Below are 16553 nucleotides of genomic sequence, written 5' to 3'. Positions count from 1 at the left end.
GGGACTTGATCGGGGGAGGGGGAGGGAAATGGGAGGCGGTGGCGGGGAGGAGGCAGAAATCCTCAATAAATACATAAATTTAAATAAAAAAAAGAAAGTAATTAACTAGAACCGAAAAAAAAAATCTCAAGCACCTTTTCGCTTCAAAACACAAGCCCGTTATTTCTTGGTTTGGAGCCCCGCCCCCCGCCCCCTCAAAGGGACGCGTCCGAAAAGCATCCTGGTAGCCCCGCGCAGCCCCTGCAGTTCCTAGGAATCCCGAGAGGTGGCGATGGAGAGCAGCGGGGCCTGGCGGGAGAATCGTGAGCCCTCGGCCGGCTGGGGGTCGCCGGGTTAGCCGCTGCGAGGCTGCGAGTCGGGACTCTGACGTCGGGGGCGGGGCCAGAGGCCTGACGTAAGGGGCGGGGCTGAGCAGCTCTCCCTGCTGGGCCGCGATTCATTCAAAAGGCGCGCACGCTGCGCGGCCGGCCCCCAGAGCTCGCCTCGCGGGGACTCTGGCGCCGCCGGCCGGGTAAGGAGAGCGCGTTCGGCCCGCAGCCCCGCTCTGCTCCTCCGAGGAAGTTCTCCCGCGGCGGATGCGGCAGCCCCACTCTCTTGCTCCGACCTGTCCCGTCCCGGCGCATCCCGGAGCTCCCCGACTGCGCGTCCTCCCCACGCCGGGCGCTGCGCAGTCTGTCAGAAGGTGCGCGAGGGGGAGCAGCGGAACTTGGCTGCCAAGGGTCGGTGGAACCCGGGAACTTGGATTGACACCAGAATTGGTTGTAGGACGGGACGGCAGCGCCTCGGTGCGGCTGCAACGCGGGGCTGCCGGGAAGGGGGGGTTTGAACGGTGTCAGCCCGTGACTGTGGGTGACACTGCGCATGAGGCGGCCTGGCCCGGGTGAACGTGTGGCTGGGACCTGGGTGGTGACACCAAGCCTAGCGGGCGACACAGAGGGGCTCTGTGTCGGAGACAGGTAGAGTGTTTGTATGTGAGAGACCCCAGGTATGTATGTGTGTGGCCTGCAGTGTGACCGGGGCACCACTAAAATTATGAGTATAAGGTAGAAGAGACGAACCTTAAATAACTTGAGCAAGCCCTGAATCACGGGGTCACAGGGTGCATAGGAGCTAAGGAGAGAGAGAGAGAGAGAGAGAGAGAGAGAGAGAGAGAGAGAGAGAGAGAGAGAGAGAGAGAGAGAAAATGTGTGTCTGTGTCTGCTTGACTCAGGACAGAGTAAGGAGCCAGAAGGAGGAACCTGACACTTTCCAGCCGCTGAGGGGCCAAGGAAGATGAGTCTAGGGAATAAAGATCTCTCGAAGGCACCCTTCAGGAGTTCAGGTTAGTGAGGTTAGTGAGTTGTTTGCATCCAGATACAACCTAGCAGAGGGAGAGGAGACCAAAGCTGGTCGGCACTGGGTGGGTAGCCCCTCTAGCACAGAGAAAGACCCGAGATGGTTTCGATCTTCACACTCACACACACAGTGAAATCTCCAATGTCTGCCAGGGGCACCTCTGTAGTCTGGGTCTTATTATCAGAATCCGCCCCTGCTGGGCCTCAGTCTCCCGGTCTGCACCAAGGTGTGAATAGCCTGTGCTCTGTGAATCATCACTTTGGGATCTATTGTTTTTGGGTCAGTCTCTTCCATTCTCCTTTCTCCTCCAGGCTGAAGGACTGCAGTGGGGGTGGGGGCAGGCTTCTGCTGGGTTGCATCCCTGTGCTAGGGGAAGGTTGGAAACAGTCTTGCTCACAGACTCCCGCTCAAAAGCCACCTGGTCTTTTAGATCCTGGAATCTCAATCCAAAGACATTCTCTACTCAGATCTCTTTTCTTCAGCTCCCTATTGGAGAGGGGGAGTATTTGTTCTCCAGCAATGAACGGTCTCTGATCTGGACTTGGAGTTCTTGCTTAATCCTCATCTGGGAAAGAGGGGGTCAGTGCCATTCATGTAGAAAGGGTGTTAACTGGGCTCCCTAGCTCCGGAGGTGGCAGTGGGGTACCACACCTGATAGAGGATGTATGTGGAGGTTCTGCTTTCTCTAATTCTCTGAAAATGTTGTTGGATTTGGGGTGCAGCGGCTGGCCCTGCTGTAAACACTTTGTAATATGCTGCTTTATTGAACCCTTGCAGTGGTCCTGAGACGTGGTGACTGTTGACGAGTTAGTACCTGAGGCCCAGAGAACCACAGTGACTTATTCAAGGTTCAAAGTCAGGACAGTGCCCAGACTGGAGCTCGAGTCTTCTAGCCCCTTGAAGTGCTTGGCGAGGATCACCACCTTCCTGGTAATTGCTTGTGGCTTATCTGGGCCCTCATCTCACATACTGGGGCTGGCGGACCTGGCCCAAAGTGAGATGCGTGTGCACACACACGGCTGACAAATTGCAAGTGGGTGTTTTACATGGTCTTCCTGTTCCTTCTCCTGCTGAGCCAGAGATCACCAGAAAGACCTGCCTCTAAAGGATCTAGAGTTGGCCACACAGCCCAGGGGTGGCAGGGATACCTTGTGTTTGTACCCTGCACAATCTGGGTCTGTGTCCCCCCCATTTTTCCCAGATACCCCTTCTTATTCTGATCACTGTCCCTCAGTCCTCCCTGGAATGATTGGAGCTGTGCTTTTGGGGCTGTTGAAAATAGCTGTCTTGGTCTCCAGGGGCTGAGCCCAAGTTATTTCCATCTCTAGCATAGAGGTAGAAATAGCTCAGGGCCAGGAAAAGGAGAGAAGGGAGAAGGGCTAACTAAGGGTTAACTCCCCCTTCTAGCCCAGCATCTGTGAGCCCCCAGCTCTACTCAATGCCCCACCCAAGCCAAACCATTCTGGGAACTTGGGCCTCTGGGGATGACAGTGGGGCCAAGCTGGGTTTCTATTTGGTGTGGTAGCTGCTAGAGGGAGGTGCCTGTGTCTGTCATTGGTATAAAACAGAGGGACCCAACTTACAGAGCCAACAGGCTCAGCCCCACTTTACACAGGGCACAGCCAGCTCCTAGCCTTATTGGTCTCCTCTCCACTTTACCTCCTTCTGCTTGACCCCTGGGCAGTTGGGCGGCAAGGGAAGCAGCTTTGCAAACTGCTCCTGCTCTGGCTCTCTCTGCATGCCCAACTGCTTTTTTGGATCTTGTGTTTTCAGTGCTATGGGTTGAACCCAGAGCCTTGTGCATGCTAAGTTGGACTGGGCTAGTTAGAAAAGCCAGCACTGCAACCCTGCGAAGTGCTCAGCCCTTAAGGCTATCAGCCCCTGTCCCCCAGAGTCCTTCTAGACATAGGCAAGGAAGCCAGGAATCAAAGAGAAGGCACTTTTAAGACCCTAGTGCCACTGGGTCCAAATCCAGGTCCATGGCCTTGACGTCCAGAATTCTTTCCTGGGCTATCCACCCTGGGAAAGACGAGCAAGCACTCTATAAATAAACATGCGGCTCCCAGAGTGTGGCTGGTTGGTTGGCACAGATAGAGGGGGATGGAGGGGCCTTCTGTGGCCAATTAGAGGCAGGGTCCAAATGTGAGTTTGAGAGAAGGAACTGAACTTGTTCTTGTGTGTGCTTACAGTGGGAAGGACCTGAGAGCCCTGTACTCTGCCTCCTTCCTTGCCTCCATGAGGCAGCTTCCTCACTACTGGCAAAGGTTAAAGGAGATGAAGAAGTGATAGCTGAGTGGGTACCCTGAAGGGTGGGGTGGGGGCTGGGCTCAGGCCTGCTTGTGAAGAACTGCTGCTAGCCTGTGTGTTCTGGATCTTCTTCCTATACCATGAGATCACCCGAGTTATGGCAGGTGAGGCTGCATGGGAACCGCGGAACTGTCCCTTCCTGCTCAGTCTGCTTTCCTGACCCTTTGGTTCTAGCTGTGTGGAAACAAGCTCACGTCGGCCTCCAAGGCTACCTGGATCTCACGCTGCTGAGACTTTCGGACTTGGGCTCCTCCTGCCGTACTTTAGACACCCAAGCACCTTGGCAGCCTCGACGGAAGGGGCACTGCTTGTTTTGAGTCTGAGTTCGCCCATTGGCCCTTGTGAGGTTGTGGTGTTAGAAATGGTAGTGCTAGCTGGGCATTGGTGGCGCACGCCTTTAATCCAGCACTACCCAGCAGAGGCAGGTTGAGTTTGAGGTCAGCCTGGTCTACAAAGTGAGTTCCAGGAGCCAGGGTTACACAGAGAAACTCTGTGTCAAAAAACCAAAAACACTGAAACCCAAACAGCAACAACAAAACCAAAAAGAACTGAATGGTAGATCTTGGCCAGCATTTTTTCGCTATTTTCTTTTTCATTTCTTTTTTTTTTTTGTTGTTTTGTTTTCTGTTTTTCTGAGACAGGGTTTCTCTGTGGCTTTGGAGCCTGTCCTGGTATTTGCTCTGTAGACCAGGCTGGCCTGGAACTCACAGAGATCGCCTGCCTCTGCCTCCAAGTGCTGGGATTAAAAAAGCTTGCATTACCACTGCCTGACTGGCCAGCATTGCATAAGTGAAAATCCAAATATGCCCACGTTCTTTGAGGTCCCAAACTCAAGACAGGTTAAGTGACCTGTTCAAGGTCACAGAGCCACCTAGTGCAGCTCAGGTGGGCTGTCTCGGAGGCTAGCCTTGCCCCTGCTGGCACTAACATCATACACATGCCCAGTCAGGCCTCAGCACACCTCCCCTGCGTGGGCCTCAGTGCCCAGTACCCGAATCTAAGGAGTTAGAGAGCTAGCAGGAACCCTGTGGTTTCTCCTCAGTTTCCTTAAATTTCTGTTCCTGGCAACCAAATTGGGATGATTGAGTCAGGGTGGATGCTGAGCGGTGGATCCTGACTCATAGCAATGCAATGGTGGCCAGGGCAGCAGCTAAGCTGATTTCTGGGGTGCCGTGGGGGCAGAAGCAGCATGACTGAAGGGTGAACCTGTGTTTTTCCCCTAGGTCCTTGCTGTCCCAGAGGAGGCAGTCCTTGGGTGGTCCATGTTTTTTTTTGTTTTGTTTTGTTTTGTTTTGTCCCAGAACTCACTTTGTAGACCAGGCTGGCCTGGAATACTGGGATTATGGGATTAAAGGTGTGGTTACCACTGCTGGACCGACCTGTGACCTTGAAAGCAGTGGGGTTCCAGGTGAGGTGACCAGAGCTGGCTGTGGGCCTTCTCTCTGGACTGGTAAATCTCACTACCTTTCAGACCTAGTTCTTTTTAAAAATTTGTTACAATGTTTGTTTAATTTGTATTGGCTGGGTGTGGAAGTCAGCTCACAACCTGCAGGAGCCAGTTCTTTCCCTTCTAGAGACTGAACCCAGATCTTCAGGGTTGGTGGCAGGCGCCGTAGCCCTTGACCAAGCCCTTGCTCAGCTCGCTCAGCCTCAGTCCCTGCACTGGACCCTGGACGCCTGTGTTGAGAGATCCAGCAGGATCCGGCCTGGAAAGGAGATGTGACATGGGACATTCCAGCTCTGTCCTGTGGGTGACTGCCTCGGTTGTCTCAGACACCTCTTTATCCCTAGACTTGTCCCAGGGGGAGGAATTCATTTCCTACTCAGTCCGGAGGATCCCGCTGCCTCAGCCTTTCAGCCTTCAGGAGTCAATTAGCCCTTTCAGCCCCTCCTGCCTGCTGTACTACCTGAGCTGCTGAAATGCGGGCTGTGGCAGCCAGGAGGCCTGATGAACAGAGCCGTGTCCAGCTCCTGCTGCCCTGAAGTATGGCACGGGAAGAAAGTGGGGAGTGGGACACCCTTCTTTCTGCATAGCCCCTAAGCCGCTTTCATTTTTCTCTGGGCCTTCAACCCCAACAGCAGCCCTAGGAGCTGCCCTTCCTGCCTCTGGGAATTCCCAGACTTCCCCAGTCTTCTTGGTTCCCGTGGTTTCTAGTGTTCTCTTCTGTGTGGCGTGGTACAAACTAGCACAGTATCCAAAAGGGCGTGGGTGCGGGTGGGGGCCACACCAGTAACCCTTCAGTTGAGCCCCCATCCGTCTGTATGAGCCACCATTCACACTTCTGCACTAGCGTTCTCACCATCAGATTGACTGGGCTTCAGGGTTGGAAAGGCAGAGAGAGACAAGACAGTCCTGGGCGCTGTCCCTTCCATAGTACTATGGGATCCTCATGGGTGACTTCCCCCAACTGTTTACTCAAGTCTGAAAAGGGAATTTCACCTCTGCCATGGATTGGAGGTGAGCTGTGTGAGGGATAGTGCCCTGCTGAGGTCTGTTCCCTTCTGTTAGGGAAGCCAGCAATGCCTAGCAGCCTTAGCTGCCACCCAGTGTGGGCACTACCCTACTTCAGCCCTAGTTGCCAGGGAACCACTGGGTCCCTTGCTAACCTGGATCCCTCTATTGATGTTGCCTTTGTGCTGCCTGGTGTAGTCACTGCTGAGGAAGGCTTGGGTCCTGCTTTGTTTCCTAGCAACCCTGGCCTCGAGAGGCAGCAGAGAAGCCACAGGCGGGGAAACAGAATCTACCTTTTTCCCTGTCCTACCCCAGGACCGGCGCTGGTCCCACCTCCCGTGGTGCTCTTACTTGGCTGGCAGCTACCTCTGCTCTGTGCTTCAGGGTTCCCACCAGCCCTGGGAAAAGTGCAAACTCAGCCTGACCTGGGCTCTGTGTACCAGTCTTCCCCTCTCCTATACCCCCACCCCTAGAGTGGCCTGCTGGGTATTTCCTATGTACTTGATCCCTTCCTAATCATTGATCATAACTACAGAAGAGAATTTCCCATGCTTCACACTTGCTGGTCAGACATGTGCCCTTCCTTTTTTAAAATTTACAAATGGGGAAAGTGAGGCATGATCTTACTCTGTGCCAATCTTGTGCTGAGAACTAAACATGAATTTTTTCATTTCACCTTCACATGAGCTGTCTGCAAGGGGCCCCACAGCTCCCCAGCCACTGCAAGGCAGAGGGGGGCAAGCTTGCGCTCAGTGATGTTTCCCAGGTCACCAGAGGGTTTCAGGTGCACATTAAGACTGGCCTGCCTCTGGGCTTCTCTCTCTGGCATAGCTGGGTAGTCTTCTGAAGATATCTCTCCTACTTCTCATCCCCAGTACAGCCCACACCCAGCATAGCACTGGGCACAGATGACAGCTTGTGGTAAGAAAGGGGGCTGGGCAAATGGCACCATTGCTGAGGGGAGAGGTGGTGGTTGGGGCCTTCAGGAGGAAGTGACTTTGAACTGCTTTCTGGAGGAAGAGTAGGTGTTGGCCAAAAGTGATGGGAGGGGTTTCTGAAGCATCAAGTCGCTGAGAGAGAATCCAAAAGTGGCTGGTGTGTGTGTGTGTGTGTGTGTGTGTGTGAAGGAGGTTTTCAGGGGTGTGTGGGGGACACCATTCTGAGGTGGGGGAGCTGACTTAGGGCACGCCCACATCTGTCAGGACACCTAGGCTGCAGGTAAGGTAGAGGTCAGAAGAGGTGGACCGAGGCCTTGGAAACACCCCTCGAGTGTTCTGGGGGGACTTGGCAGGGGTTAGGGGTAAACCCACAGATTCTAGGAAAGAGGAAGTTGCCTGAGGCTTGGGCTGGGCAATACAGCTTCCTCTTTCTCTGGGGCTGCTCCTCCCTGGGGCAGCTGCTCCTGGCAGCTTCTGCAGTTTGGCTTGTACTCAGGGAATTTCTAGTCTGATTGTTTGGGCCTCAGCCCCCCTGAGGCTCCAGTTCCACGCCTGGGTTGGGTGCTGGGCTTTGCGGTGAATAAAACAGACAGCCTTGCGCTGACTGCTGTCTGGTTGGGGGACAAGCAGTGAACAAGGCAGCCAACAAATACTTAATCACCACCCTGGAAGTGTGGGGAGGAAGTCCCGTGACCCACTTGAGGCCCATTACCTGGGCTGTGCTTTTGACAGACTCCTGCCACAGAAGATAAACAGCCTGCCCTGCAGTTGTACAAGGAAGCCAAGGCTAGGGAAGCTGGGGGCTCAGGTAGATGAAGAGTGGCCTGTGAGCTAACTTCCTTCTCCACTAGAACCTGCCCCCTGAACTGTGTGTGACTAGGCTAACTTTCCTCCATCTGGTACCTGGAGCTGGAAGGGCTTTCTGGGCTTTACCCTCCACCTTTGGGCTGCAGTGTGCCCATTTCTCTCAGCTCAGGTAACCTTCAGGAGGTGTTAGGCTTTGGAGGTATCCCTGACTGTCTGGCGTTCTAGACAAGGGAAGTATGGGGGCCTTCACTGACCCCCTCTGACCTAGGGTCTTCTCTAACCTTGCTTTCTCATGGGTTTCTAGAGTAGTAGATGCTGGAGGACGGGGGGGGGGGGGTGAGATTGCAGCAGCAGGCAGGCACATGTGTGCATTGCCTGAGCAGGCAGATGGGCAGGAGGGCTTTAGTCTGGTTGAGAGCGGGGCCATGCAGCCAGACTGGGGTAATTGGAAGGTGCATAATTAGAAGGCAAAGGATGCTGGGCGGCGGCTGTGGTGGGGAAGCCCGAGTGGGCCCACTCCGGCTCTGAGGACAGGGCAGACTCAGATCACCCGGAAGGGGCTGCTGGGGTCCAGGTGGTCCTGGGCCTCATCTGGGCTTTGAGTTTTTTCTCTGCGTTTCTCTCCTCATCCTCGTTCTGTGGGCTTTTGGGGCTGGGACTGTGCTTTGGTGACAACCTGGAGACTTGGGGTTTGTGGTCAAGTCTGTGATGATGAGATCTTCCGGAGGACTGTAGAGAGGCCATGGAATATGGTCTGGAGGGGACACTGGTGCAGAACCAGGTAGGCAGTTTTGTGACTGAATTTGAGAAGGGACGCGTCAAGGAATGAGTCAGGAGTGCCATCTGTTGAGTGTTGACTGCCTCATGTGGCCTTTACCTACTCTGGAGCCTGGAGCTGTCCTTCCCTGTCCCCGGTCTTCCCCTTAATTGGCCTGGAGCCTGCTGCCAGTGACCTGGAGAGTCCCTGGGTGCTGTGACGCCAGCTCCTCCCCCTCACCTGGGTGTAACTTTAATCCCTGACCCTGCTGTGGTATTCATGGGGCCAGGCCCAGGTCAGAGGGCGGATAGGTTTCCTCTGCTTCACTCTTGTTTCCAGCTAGGAAGCCTGGCTACCAGCAGAGAGGGGGCTCTGTGATTGAAACCTTCTGCAAGCAACATGTAGCTTGTGGCCCCTTGTCCAGTGGGTTGGGGGAGGGCTAGGTCTGTGAGCACCCCACCCCACCTGTGACCCTGACTGTGGGAAATACCCATGAACTTTCTGTTGTCTGTTCGGAATCCAATCTGTTTGCCATAGTGTCCTCTGAGACACAGGAGCTCCCTGTGGATACTGGTGATCCTAATTCCCTAGTGCAGAAGCATGTCTGGTCTCCAGCAGGCTGAATGCCAGATGGTAACCCTCCCTCCCAGTTCTGCCATGATACCTGGGCAGACAGAGATGCCAGCACCTAAGCCCAGGCTGGGGGAGGTGCAGAGGAGGACCAGGCCTATGACAGTTGGCTTTAAAGGATTAGGGCCTTCCTGTGGCCGAACCAGTGAGAATTAAGGCAGAGTGTGCGAGGCTGGGGATAAGAGCAGGGCTAGAGGTGCTGCAGCCATCTTAAACACCCAGCCCAGGCCTTCCTCAGCTTCCTTCCTCTCTTGCCCCCCTCTGATGCCTCAGGGCACCTGGCTGTTTATGGAAGGGGAAGGAAGCACTTCCTGCTTTGAGAAACCTCCTGAGCTGTAGAACCCTCAGCTTCCCTCCCGCCTCAGCCAGGCCTAGAAGGCTGGCCCTAGCCATGTCAGTCCTACCTCTGCTCAGACCTGCATCCTGCCATGTAGGGCAAGTGCTTGCCCAGCACCCAACAGCAGTCTTGTCATCCTGAACGTGGCTTGTGGGGAGACAATCAAGACATCCCTGCCTGCCCTGGCCACTCCTCCGAGCTTCCTTTATCTGCCCTAGGTCAATGTCACTCCAGGGCCTGACGATGAAGTGGACCTTGCTGGGCTGGCCCCTGTCTTGCCTCTTTGTGGTGAGTTGGAGAAGGGCCCCAGAGAAGCTAGACTAGCTGGTGTCTGAGCGTGCACCACAGTGCTCCAGGGTAGAGGGTCAGGCACTGCTCAGGAGTCTCAGGCTCTGGCGGACTTAAACTCAGTGTTTCTTGGAAGACCCAATGAAGTGTCTACTAGCACTCCCTGGCATGCAGTTGTGACCCCGTAGACACAGGCAGTCTAGAAGAGACAGGCAAGCCAGGGATTCAGCTTTCCCAAGCAATTCCCACATGGGCCAGAGGGATTTCCTAGCATTTGCAGGCCACTGAGGCAGGTGTGGGGCAAAGCTAGGAGGGCAGGAGGGGACCTGGAAGACTTTGAGTACCTCCTGCTGGATGTAGGGTCTGTCTTAGTTTAGGGAAGCTCGGATTCTGGGGCTGGAGTCAGAGCACCTTGGGGTCTGTGTGGTCTTTCTATTGTGGCCGTGGAAGCTCGGGGATGGCAGACTGAGGTCTCCAGGAGAGAGCCTCCAGCCTTAGCAGGTGCTGGCGGCCAGGCCTGACCTTCTGCCTTTAGGGTAGCTCCGTTCTGGTGTGCTCTATCCTAGCAGCTGGGGCCAAGTCGGAGAACAGGGTCTTCCTATACCAGGAGTTGCGCAGGTAGTCCGTGCGTTCACTTGAGTGGGAAGCAGAGGGAAGCCACCAGAGAGGGGCCTGGTGACCCATATCTACAATAGCATTCCTCTGGGACGTGGCATGCCCTGTTTAAGTGCAGGGCATGAATGGGGTGGCTGTGGCACAGGGGGAGGTCACAGAGGAGAATGTGGTCTCAGACTCAGCCCAGGGCCCAGAATAGTAAGTAAGCACCAGCTGCAGTCTTGGCTGCAGGCACGATAAACAGAGGGTAGTTAATGACATGCCCAGCTTGGGGGTGCAGCGGGGGAGGCATGCAGCAGGAAGGGAGACAATCTCAGAAGAATACGGAAGCACTTCCTGCTCATCTGTCTGGGGTGAGGAGTGTAACTCATCTAAGAGAGCTATAATTCAGATGCTCAAGAGCTTCAGGTTCTGATCCTGTCTGGGGCTTCCCAGTATTTTCCAGAACAGATATAATTCTTTCTTTACCTAGACATTGGTAGTGCAGCAGAATGGCAGAGGCAGGCTCTTAGAGTGTGCCTGAAGCCTGGGAGGGAGCCCATGTGGTCTGCGATTCACTCAGGAAGTAGGTAGTGAGCAGATGACCCTGAAGGCCTCATGCCTATCACTTTCTTCCTCTGTGGCCACTTCTTCTGTGTTCCACCTGCATTCTTCCAGCTGCTGCCCTGGCCTCTGGCCACTCCAACATCAATAACTCCTTGGCTGTGTCCACCGGGCAAGGAACCTGATCTGGTGAGCGATACACTGTCCTATCCCGGGAAGACTCTTGAGGGCAGAGGGAGGCCTGAACGTCCATGCCCAGGGCCTCAGGCCTAACTCCTGGCCTTGTAATCTTTTTCCTCTCCACAGGACGCAGGGCAGGGCACGTTATGCCGAACCTGCCCCCCAGGCACCTTCTCAGCCTTATGGGACTCCTATCCATGCCAGCCTCATTACCGCTGCAGCCTTCGAAGGAGGTTGGAGGCCCAGGCTGGCACATCAACTCATGATACAGTGTGTGGAGACTGCCAGCCTGGGTAAGCACAGGGTGAGGGTGGGGCTCATGCTGGGCTCTTGGCCCACTGCTCCCTGATGGGCCTTGCTTCCCGTCTATGACATGGATTGGTGGCACCATTGAGGGCACTTGGTAGGAAGGAATTCAGTTTTTCCTAAGGACACGGTTTAACTTCTGGAGCTCAGTGCCATCTTTCCCTCCCTGCAGATGGTTTGGGTCTCGGGGAGTTCCTCATGTTCCATGTCAGCCATGCTCCAAGGCACCTCCAAATACTGGTGGCTGTGACGGTGAGTGACAGATGGTGCGGTAGGAAAGGGGGCCAGCGAATTTGAGCCCAAGAGTCCATGCAGCATCCATGTGGGGACAATAGGGTCCTTCTTCAGACCATAGGCGATCAGGCAGTCAGAAGGTGTCTAGATGGTCAGCCATCTTGCTCATGAGTGATTGAGAGCATCCAGCGTCTGGTAGCTACCATGAGGATTGGGGATTCGTCTCCTTTTTGGTCCCATTATCCCTGTCCTCTCCATAAGAGCCCTATGGATGCGTGTGAGCATGCACCTGTGCCTTTGTAGTTACCTGTGACCCATGGCCTCTTACCAGAGCCAACACCTCTTGAGGCTACTAACTCATGTGAGTAGGATTCCTGTGTCCCTTTGTCTAGGAGTGTGCCATATGTGTCTGTCTGTGTGAGGGGCAGTTAGAGGTTGAGGCCCAAAGGAGCCTCATTGGCTAGTCAAAGAGGAAAGACATCAGCTGACTTTTGTCTCCCGAGTGTGGCAGGGTGTGTTGTCTTGGGATATTAGTTTTCCTCCAGCTTTGTGCTCAAGTCCTTGGACTTACTGTCATCACTCCTGCTCCCGGCCTCCTACCCCGACCTACCCAGGGCTCCCAAGGCTAGGCCAAGGCAGGACAACAGGTCAGGCAGAGAGCCTTTCTGAGGCTGAGGAGGGACAGTACCAGCCTCGCAACTTCTTTGTATGTTTTTCTCTGCTGCCTTGCTCCCAACCTCTGTGGCATTCAGAATCAGGGCGACGGACCCGGCGCGGTGTGGAGGTGGCAGCAGGTACCAGTAGCAACAGTGAGCCTCGGCAGTCTGGGAACGGCACTCGGGCAGGTGGCCCTGAGGAGACAGCTGCCCAGTATGCCGTGATCGCCATCGTACCTGTCTTTTGCCTCATGGGGCTTCTGGGGATTCTGGTGTGCAACCTACTCAAGCGGAAGGGCTACCACTGCACGGCCCACAAGGAAGTTGGGCCCAGCCCTGGAGGAGGAGGCAGTGGTAAGACCTGACTAGGTCCAGGTAGGGGGCTAGGGATTTTGGAAGGGACCTTCCTGGTCTATAGGTGCGACAGAAGAGGCCTGCAGAGGGTTAATTGGGAAGGCCTCCTGGAGGTGCTGTGCAGCACCCTTGATGGCAACAGGCAGAGGTAAAGTCTTAAGCTGATCAAGTTGGTAAGATTTCTACCTGGGTGAGGCCCTGCTCTACAAGGTTGGGACTTGGCAGGGGCAGCAGGCTCCAGTTGTCTGATTCATAGTGGCCTCTGGTCTCTGGTCTGGAGCAGGAGAGTGCCCTGCATCAGGAGGGCTGGCAGGCCACTTTTTTGGCAGGCACTATGCAGGTTCAGGTTTCAGCTCTGCTGTGGTTTGAGATACAAGTACTGGAACCAGAGATAGAAGGTCTTGGGCCCATTGCTTCTTTTGCTGACCAATGTCTCCTGAAGGGTAGAGACCTTCTGGGCAAATGCACTTCTCTGGGCTGTCAGGAGCCTTCTGGCCAAGTCAGCAGAGACACAACCTCTCCCATGCCAGCTTTCAGAGCCCCTCCAACTCCTAACCCTAAATTATTGAGGGAGGGTACAAGTCAGGACCGATTTAAAGTTATGTTTAGATATTTTATTTTTTTAAATTTTATGATGTGTATTTTGCCTGCATAATGTATGTATGTATATATGTATGTATGTATGTATGTATGTATGTATGTATGTATGTATGCATGCAGCAGGTGTGTATCTGGTGCTCAGGGAGGCCAGAAGACAGTTTACGATCCCCTGGAACTAGAGCCAGACAGTTTTAAGCCACTATGTGAGTACTGAGAACAGGATTCTGCTCCTCTGCGAGAATAAGTACTGTTGAGCTCCAGCTCAAAGTCAGGGCTCTTTTATGTAGGACTGTCCTTTTCTGCTAGCCTAGTGACTTTAAGTGTTGACTGCTGCCGGGGTCCATTCTCACACCCTTAAGGGTTAAGCCCAGAGCTGTTAAGTAGTTCTCTGGAGAAGGTGGAGTGCGGAGAGGTCATGGGCCTGGGAAGAGGCTGGAACAGTCTGTAGGGATAGAGTTGAGTCTCGGTGATGGGCCTGTGGGTCCTATCACCTGAACACCACAGTAGATTCTGCTGAACCTCTGAGCAAGGACTATGATGTCCTCTGCCAGCAGATCCTGGTGCAGCTTGGGAGCCCTGAATCCCTTCTTTCCTAGAATCATGGATTCCTTTTCTTTTCTCCAGGGATCAATCCCGCCTATAGGACAGAGGACGCCAACGAGGACACCATTGGAGTCCTGGTGCGCCTGATCACAGAGAAGAAAGGTGAAGAGAGGGTCTTTATGTTTTACCCAATGCCTATGAGTGGGGGGGGGGGTCTCCTTCTGGAGCCTTAGAGGATGTTTGGGAAAAGTCCTGCCTAGCTCTGCCTCCCCAGATCAAAGCCTCAGCCTGACTGGTACTCCAACCCTGGATGCTGAGTGATTTTTGACTCTTATCTTGACTGGTGAGGGATGAAGGGCTCTGGGACAGGGATATGGGAGCAGGCAAGGGCTATCTGCTGAGGTGTGGGGCGCTCGTTCCTTCACTCTGGAGCTGGGTTCTGATTCCACCTGCCCACAGAGAACGCAGCAGCCCTGGAGGAGTTGTTGAAAGACTATCACAGCAAACAGCTGGTCCAGACAAGCCACAGGCCTGTACCTAGGTGAGTGGTGGGACCCTCAGATAATCAGCTTGCCTCCTGGGGATCCCTGCCTGACTCTGATGGCTTGCCACAGTGACCATTTCTGCTCCTCCTCCTGCAGGCTGCTGCCAGCCTCCCCCAGCATGCCGCACATCTGTCCACATCGCCAGCACCTCCACACTGTGCAGGGCCTGGCCTCACTCTCTGGCTCCTGCTGCTCCCGTTGTAGCCAGAAGAAGTGGCCAGAGGTGCTGCTGTCTCCTGAGGCAGCAGCTGCCATCACTCCTGCTCCCACCCTCCTGTCCAACCCATCTAGGGCTCCCAAAGCTAGTGCCAAGACAGGACGTCAGGGTGAGATCACCATCTTGTCTGTGGGCAGGTAAGGTGGGCACAGACATAGCAGGGTCAGGGACTAACTTGACAGTCTGAAGATAAGCAGGTCCTTGGGTCAGCTTAGTACCGACTAGCCTTTCCTGGGCCTTTCTGGGTAGTGCGAGTGGCCAAGAGTCATTTCCCAGCTATGCTGTCTGACATGGAACTCTTGTCCCAGAGGCATCGTCTTGGTGTTACTTCTTAGGCCAAAGGTCTGTCCACCTCTAACTAGATGTGGGGCTGCTGGGAGCTGGGCACAAACAGCGTTGTCTCTGGGGGTCTAGGAAGGGCTCTTGGACAGTGTAACAGGCTCAAGCTGTGACCTGGTAGGTACTTTCTCTGTCCTAGGCTCTCTCTCTGATATGGGCTATTGGTGCCACCTCTCCCTGCAGGTTCCGTGTGGCTCGCATTCCTGAGCAGCGAACCAGTTTGTTGTCATCTGAAGTGAAGACTATCATGGAGGCTGGGCCTTCAGGGGGTGATCTTCCTGACTCCCCACAGCCCAGTCTTCCCGCTGAGCAGCGGGCACTGCTGGGAAGTGGTGGGAGCCATACTAAATGGTTGAAGCCTCCAGTAGAAAACAAGGCAGAGGTAAGAGCTGGGGGGAAGTTTTCTGTTAGCACCTGGGTCAACCCTAACAGAACAAAGGCCCAGGGAGGCAGTATGGGGAGCTCTGGGTAGATACCACTTTTCTGAAGCCCAAATGACTGTCTGACTTAGCTCTGACCCCTCAATCCTGATCCCCAGGAGAACCGCTATGTGGTTCGGCTAAGTGAAAGCAGTTTGGTCATCTGATGGGCTGTCTAGAGTTAGACGTTCTGCCCTGCTCTGGGAGGTTCTGAAGGCTTTCTGCAGGAGAGAGAGCTGCAGCTGGGACCGAGGACCAAGATGCAGAGGCCTAGCAGACAAAAAAGCAAAGACCAAGGCCTGGAGGTGGGTCTGCCCCACTGAGGAGGCAGCTCACCGTGCAGCAAGTGAGCAGGAGATCAAGAGCCCAACCCACTCCTGCAGCTCTAGTCAATTCCCTGCAGGGTGCCCTAACCTGTGCCTGTCCTGAACACATCATAGGAGCCTTCTGTCTTCTAGGAGTCTGGTTTGGCAGAGGAGTGGTGTCTGTACCTGGTCCCCAGCTTGTGCCTTGGGAACTAGTCACTCTTGCCATGTCCTGGATCCTGGACATGCTTTCCCTCTCTTCTGGCAGGCCCTGTAATGGGAAGGGGTAGCAAAGGGCCCTGTATTGGTGGCAGAGTACCTAGGTTCCAGCTTTTCTAACTGTGAAGTGAAGGAAGGAGAGCTCAGTTCTGTTGGGGGAGCTTGACCTTGCTACCCTCCTATTAGTAGCTTTCTCTGGCCTGTTTCTGCTGCTTCCTGGACCTTGCCCTTCAAGGCTCCCATTGGACTATTATGGCAATGCCTACAGAAGGGGCTTACTGCATGTGCCTGCCCCTACCCTGCTTTTAAAGAAACTGAAAAATTACCTGACTTGCACAAGGCTCTGGTGCAGAGCCTCAGGCCACCCTGCTGCCTTCGAACTCTGAAGCTGCCGGGAGAGGAAGATGGCCGCCTAGAAAGTGCCTCTGGTCTGTGGTTTCCATGCTCCTGTGGTAGTGTCTGCCTGAGTTTTTGGTAGCAGGGTAACTGCCAATCCAGCCTTAGTCTCTGCTCTGACTCAGGGCCTGGTTATTTATGTGGGGCCGCGCAGGCGCGGGGCCCACTGTCCATCCCATCCCATCTCTTATTTATTAAAACCTGCTGCTGCCCTGTCCCTACATCTCCAAC

General features: G+C 54.6%; 1 protein-coding gene across 7 annotated transcripts; it reads left to right on the top strand.

Annotated features, from left to right (window-relative positions):
* Positions 1-357: 357 nt before the first annotated feature.
* Positions 358-16430, top strand: Relt (RELT, TNF receptor). Of its 7 annotated transcripts, XM_026790088.1 has the most exons (13): positions 611-682; positions 1211-1321; positions 2113-2265; positions 9782-9851; positions 11124-11198; positions 11316-11482; positions 11668-11747; positions 12482-12739; positions 13964-14044; positions 14342-14423; positions 14497-14781; positions 15167-15365; positions 15522-16430. In XM_026790088.1, the coding sequence occupies exons 4-13, from the start codon at positions 9786-9788 to the stop codon at positions 15567-15569; spliced, it is 1341 nt and encodes a 446-aa protein (XP_026645889.1). In that variant the 5' UTR covers positions 611-682; positions 1211-1321; positions 2113-2265; positions 9782-9785; the 3' UTR covers positions 15570-16430. The 7 variants fall into 7 exon arrangements, with proteins under 7 accessions (XP_026645892.1, XP_026645886.1, XP_026645887.1 ...); XM_026790087.1 differs by lacking the exon at positions 1211-1321 and having other exon boundaries at positions 605-682; XM_026790089.1 differs by lacking the exon at positions 1211-1321 and having other exon boundaries at positions 661-719.
* The last annotated feature ends 123 nt before the right edge of the window (positions 16431-16553 follow it).

The sequence above is a fragment of the Microtus ochrogaster genome, unplaced genomic scaffold (genome assembly GCF_000317375.1).
Source record: "Microtus ochrogaster isolate Prairie Vole_2 unplaced genomic scaffold, MicOch1.0 UNK41, whole genome shotgun sequence".
NCBI classification, from domain to species: Eukaryota; Metazoa; Chordata; class Mammalia; order Rodentia; family Cricetidae; genus Microtus; species Microtus ochrogaster.
The sequence above is the reverse complement of the archived record's forward strand: the minus strand, read 5'-3'. Positions and strand labels throughout refer to the sequence as shown.

Coding starts and splice junctions, on each gene's coding strand:
- Relt (XM_026790085.1), top strand. CDS start 576: ATGCGGCAGCCCCACTCTCTTGCTCCGACCTGTCCCGTCCCGGCGCAT. Junction 12,740..13,963: donor CCCTGGAGGAGGAGGCAGTG/GTAAGACCTGAC, acceptor TCTTTTCTCCAG/GGATCAATCCCGCCTATAGG. Junction 14,782..15,166: donor ACCATCTTGTCTGTGGGCAG/GTAAGGTGGGCA, acceptor CTCTCCCTGCAG/GTTCCGTGTGGCTCGCATTC.